The sequence below is a fragment of the Dreissena polymorpha genome, chromosome 14, assembly GCF_020536995.1.
Source record: "Dreissena polymorpha isolate Duluth1 chromosome 14, UMN_Dpol_1.0, whole genome shotgun sequence".
NCBI lineage: Eukaryota > Metazoa > Mollusca > Bivalvia > Myida > Dreissenidae > Dreissena > Dreissena polymorpha.
In genome coordinates, this window is record NC_068368.1 from 25,920,735 (window position 1) to 25,926,734 (window position 6,000).

Genomic DNA, 6,000 nt, shown 5'->3' on the forward strand with positions numbered 1-6,000 from the left:
GGTCCGTTTTTCTCGCGTTTTATTGGGTATATGCGATTGAATGAAGGCATATGTCAAAAATGCTTTATACGTGACTTAGCCCCATATTCAGGGGTTTGTGTGATATGGGTCTATTGGTTGCTAAAAAACGTCGAGAGTCAATCGAATTCAATGGTACGTTTTGATTTTTGTGACCGCTCAGCCTTATAGTTGTGGAGGTTTATTGTAACATATATAATAAAAATGTATAAAGGAGAAACATAACTCTCTATTACTTATTATACAATGCATTTTATTGTTTCACATTAACGTATATATTCAAATTAGTTGTTGTTGCTCAGTGCCGGATATCGTGCCTAAGATTAAAAGCGTAAGCGGAGTGAACCTGTCGAGCGTTCTAGTCACGTGGGACCCTATTCCGGACGAGAGGGAGCACATCAAGGGCCGCATTGGCGGCTACACGGTCAGTACAGTGCTATGAAGTATGTCGCTTAATTCATCCTCTACCTGTGGGGGTTTGGTTCGGGCACTCCGGCCACCCCGTTCTCACAGTAAAATATCACACCAATATCGAAAATCTTTCAGTATGAGATGAAAAGGTGGAAATTGTACCCAGGATCCTAAAAAAAGTCCTAAGGTCTTTAAATTTAGTATAAGTTAATAAGAAAAAAGTGATGTTTCATCCGAGTCCGTATATTATGTAGTCATAGGCGCGGAAGGATCTCATAAATTTCAAAATACACACGCACTGCATATTTAACTGAAACATAAGTTTGCTACATTTGTTTTTCTAGTGCTCACATTTAGTTGTACAATTTACGTTAATTCTCCATAACTGCTTATCAAAGATAAGGATCACCCTATCAAAATTTCAGAAAACACAATATTTGATTCACTTCTATGTCTTGAGGAACAAACAACGCGCGACGTGTAGGAACGTATTTGATATTATAGCTCGCCAACTTAAACACGGACCTTTTTTTTCAATTGACCTACTCAAAGACAAAATGACAACTTTCAAGAAATGGCAAATTTTGAGTGTTACTCGTCTGTTTGGCGGATATTTCTTGATAACTGTCGGTTTTCATTATGGCTAACACATGTAATTAAATTTGCGAAACACCAGCCTCAACTAAAGCGAGTCGATCATAGAAAACAATTAAAGCGCATTGGTTATTCTCCATAGAGTACATGATTATCAGGTTAATTGTGGAAAGTCTTAACAACACTGGGAACACCATTAAAAAATATGAATTTTTCTGTACTTCGGACATAAGTGCAGTGGGATTTCTAGTTATCACTTTTCAGAGATCCCATCACTGTTCACTACCTTTTTATAAAAGCATATATGTATTAAAAAAAGAAATTTCACAAAATTATATTCAACTTACATACATGTACTTTAATAGAAAGACAAACATCGATACCAATGCCATTTGAACTTTTTGTAAAACCATAGTAGTGTATGTTCAACAATTATGGCTTTGTTGTTGAAGACAAATGTTTCTTAAAACCGAAATACGTTAAGTTCCTCATTGTGACGGATACCATGGCCTCACTGATGCGTGTTGTCCTCTCAAGATTCAGTACTACTGGAACAACCTAGGGTGCAGCCCGTTGAAGGGATGTGCGGTCAGCAACCTGCGCAATCGGAACATCTATGGCCAGGCGAGCGAGGTGCTACTGATTGACTTGGAAATTAACTCCGAGTTCTTCTTCCGCATGCAAGTGTTTAATTCCGCCGGAAGGGGTCCAAAAGGGGAATGGCGACGAGGGGAAACAGCCAACAACGGTATGAGTGTTCATATCTCGTTGGACAGTAGTTATCCTTTTGTGTATTTAAGTACAAATTACAGTACATTTTTTCGATAAGCAATTGTTCAGCATGTTTCCATGTTATGAGCTATATGAAACAATTTGTAAGCTATAAAAATGTGCTTTTACAAGAAAATTTAGACCAGTTAAGTGTTTTTGAAATTACACATAAAATACCTACCTGTATAAATCAACCCTCGCGGTATTACAGATATTCACTGATATACACACTTTGCGAAACATTAACATATTACACGTATTTTAATGGACAGTATTTTAATAATAGATAGTTGCCTCTAGTTATTATTTTATAATTATGGTGTTTGTGTCTAGCGCCCCTGAACTACCCTCGGTTTGTCACGGTGACGTCACATGGTCCAAATAGCGTCCTGGTCACGTGGCAGGGGATCATGACGACAAAGAATGAGGAAATTATTACGGGATACAAGGTACAAGAAGGATTATGCAGTACACATATTAGCACAAGTCTTGTTGTGGTTTTTGATCTTATGAAATTCCCAACATCAGAACTTGGTGCATTTCAACTTATATACATGTATCTTTTTTATCAATGGAAGTATAAAAACAGTAAAACAAATCATTTGACAATCCATAAGGCTCCTTCTATCCACAATAGAGTTCAAGGTCTCTGGGAATTACCACTACTGTGAGTCAGATAACTTAGCCTTACTGAAGTGTTAAATCTTTATAGGTTACTCTATTTAAAACTTGTGTGTACACTGTTTTACCTTCATACAGTATAGCACACGTACAGAAACAAAATGATGCTAAAGGCGTTTATTAAAAAAAAATGAATACAAAAATAAAATAAAAAATAATGCAGTCCTATTTAAAGTCTCAATTAATTCATAAAGTTCAGTGATCATGGTAAGTGTTATCTGCTTGTTTGTCGATGTTGCTAATTTTATAACTCCTTGCTAATGGCGCTGATACTGTATCTTCCTGTGGCACCTCTCGCTAGGTAAAATGGTGGCTTGTGCAGTCGGATATCCGGCACGCCAACGAGACGACGACGGAACTGCTGGATACCTCGGCGGTGCTACATCGCCTCCAGCAGGAGAGCGTCTACCAGCTCAGGGTTCAGGGAGTCAGCGCCGGCGGAGACGGGGCCATGAGCTACTCGGTGTTCTTCACTTTAAAAGGTAAATCTTATTAATGCCGTGTCAAGTATTAAATAATCGATGAATACTCACGATTAACAATTAATTGTTTAAGTATGATGTGACGTTTAAGTTAATAGGTGTTTACTCACTAGTTTTGTTTGAGGGGGCATGATCCAGATCGACCCGGTCACAACCAAGATTTGCTACGAAGGCGTTTCCTGTGGAGCAGTGCCACTTCGCCTAGGGGCGGACATACGGACAGTGATACTGATAACAATCCTCGTGATGCGGCGACTGGTCACGCCCTAAAGGATGGCACAAACAATGCGGCTCATAGAGTTAACGTGTGCATCGAGAAATGTGGCAAAGGCAGTTACAATTCTTACCTAGATAGAAAACTTAGACATGCATACAATTTACAACTAGTCTGATATGGAGTTGACAACGATTTCTGACGTAGCTGGTTTATCGTCAGTTCTGTATTGTTTATTGCATTATAATTATACCCTATGCATGTACTTTAATGCATCTATGTCTTAAATTGTCCATACTAATCTGATTTGTTTTTCTAAACGATCTTCATATTTCTGACATGTTTGAAGCCTGGAAAATCTTCGTCTATATTTTGAATTTTGTACAATTTATTAACAAAGTAATTTTAAAATGCACATACTAATCGTTTTATGATTATCTTATTATCATCAGTTTACTTGCCTGATGTTACAGGAAACCTCATAACTTCGACAATGCTATATACTTGACATCATCTTTATTTTTTCTGGATTTCTATGGACAGCCGTTGTCGAAAATCACATTGCCGATTATCACGTTGTCGATTATCACGTTGAAGCTAGTGATATTGTGTATCGAAAGAAAACATATAACGTTTACGAGATATTGTTGTTAAAAGTGTGCTGTATATACTTTGTCATGATAGGATATGTTCTTTATAATTTGCCATGACACGGTAATTATTCCAAGAATAAGTATTGTTTTAAATATTCTTTTACAATACACCAAACCGTTGTATATTGATGTCATATTGATTGAAAGTCCTGTGTAAATGTCATTTACTTATGACACGATACTTTATTTATAGTAAGATGCATTGAAGATAATGTACTTATGTATAAGTCTTAATAAACTGTCTGTTCTGTTCTTTTTTTCTCGGACGATATATGCTTTTATTTTTGGGATGTTTTTCATTCATGGTTTCAACCTCCGCGCAGAGATATGACTGGAACCAGCATTATACGTGAGAGCATGGAGACAACTCTGATTCTAAAGGGTTCTTTGCTAATATTTAATATTTAAACAAGTTTCTATTAACACCAAAATAAAGTGATACTTGATACATTTATTTAATAATGAAGAGAATTACAAAATAACTGATAAGTCGACTGTTTATTTAAAAATAAAGAGCAATACATCAAATCATTAACTAAAATAAAAAAAATAAAAAGACTTTGAAAAAATATTGAAACTTGACATGTTAAATGGTTCACTATTGACGTTACGAAATAATTACAACAAAGCAGTACAATCCACTCAGTTCAACGTCGTAGCAACTTTCACAAGGATATGTCAAATGTCGTCTGTTTTAATACAAGACAGCTTAATCTTTGATTAACAATGTATGTGCGCTGAAAGGGGGGTAGTGTTGCGCATGCGCACTTCATTTGATGTCCTCAGAGAACGGTCGCATGTGTTAATTTCGTTTTTTGAAGACCAATAAAACTGTATTAATAATGAAAGTAGAGGGGAAACTAGGCTTCTGGGACAGAACCGTTTCCCTTCCGTTTTCCTTCCGTGTCCCAGGAAATTCTATATATAAATGTATACGTAAATAATATCTTTTTCAAGATATTATATATCCTTCCGTGTCCCGGGAAATTCTATATATAAATGTATAGGTGAATTATATCTTTTTCGAGATATTATATATTTCAGAAAGGTCAAGCTCGGGTAGCATCCCATTCGCGAACGCGGCCGCTCGAGGACTTTTGACCACTACCATTATTCGTGCATTTTACAAAAATAAAAATAAAATGAAAATGACTTAAGTATTTTTTTTACTTTATAAAATGGATGAAAAAACGGTACAAGAATTGATTCAACGGCGTATTCAGCAAATTGAAAATCCACCACCAAAGGAGCATCTAAATAAATTTTTAAATTTTTTTTGTTTTGAATTTGAAATAAACGCTTTCTGGCAAATAAGCATCGTCTTAATTTTAATACAAATAATGAACATTTGACTTACAAAATGTCCAATAACATACCGGCAATAACATTATATATATGTTAATTTCTTTGCATGTTTATACCGAAATTTTAGCCGACATCGGCAGTTAGAGAAATTTTGTGACACACTTTAACACATCAAACATGCATGATAGTTCTTTTTTCATATGATATTCCCCTGGTTGCTTACCGGTGTATTGATGCAGTTGATAACCCCGCCGGGACTACAGTAGGGTGCTAATACACACGTGTATCGTGTTCAATACAATCGTCTTAATTTTAATACAAATAATGAACATTTGACATACAAAATGTCCAATAACATACCGGCAATAACATTATATATATGTTAATTTTTTTGCATGTTTATACCGAAATTATAGCCGACATCGGCAGTTAGGGAAATTTTGTGACACACTTTAACACATCAAACATGCATTATGGTTCTTTTTTCATATGATATTCCCCTGGTTGCTTACCGGTGTATTGGTGCAATTGATGACCCCGCCGGGACTACAGTAGGGTGCTAATACACACGTGTATCGTGTTCAATACCCGATCCATGCTACAACGTGTAAGAACGGGAATTTCGGTAATTCTACCTTTTTTAGCTTGCGCACCTCTAATGGGCACATATCCAAATATAATTTAATTAATTATTTTCCTAACCAGCATCATTTCACTAAACTAAATGCAAATTTGTAGGTAGGCTTTCCATGCTTTAAAAAAAATAAACCGATTTTTTCAAAACCACCCTCACGCTCGGCTTTTTTCCAGTTTATTTTCACCCCTGGGGTATATAAAAGTTCCATAATTCATTCAAATTTCCAAATATGGG

The 6,000-nt window shown here is 36.0% G+C and overlaps 1 protein-coding gene across 1 annotated transcript in view; it reads left to right on the top strand.

Moving 5' to 3' along the window:
- The window catches only part of LOC127857236 (contactin-3-like), a 44,749-nt gene extending 40,673 nt beyond the window's left edge, over positions 1 to 4,076 (top strand). Inside the window, exons 23-27 of the mRNA XM_052393652.1 lie at positions 321 to 442; positions 1,561 to 1,771; positions 2,128 to 2,243; positions 2,777 to 2,957; positions 3,082 to 4,076. Coding sequence (XP_052249612.1) covers positions 321 to 442; positions 1,561 to 1,771; positions 2,128 to 2,243; positions 2,777 to 2,957; positions 3,082 to 3,227 — 776 coding nt within the window. The 3' untranslated portion in view covers positions 3,228 to 4,076. The remainder of the gene's footprint in view (positions 1 to 320; positions 443 to 1,560; positions 1,772 to 2,127; positions 2,244 to 2,776; positions 2,958 to 3,081) is intronic.
- The last annotated feature ends 1,924 nt before the right edge of the window (positions 4,077 to 6,000 follow it).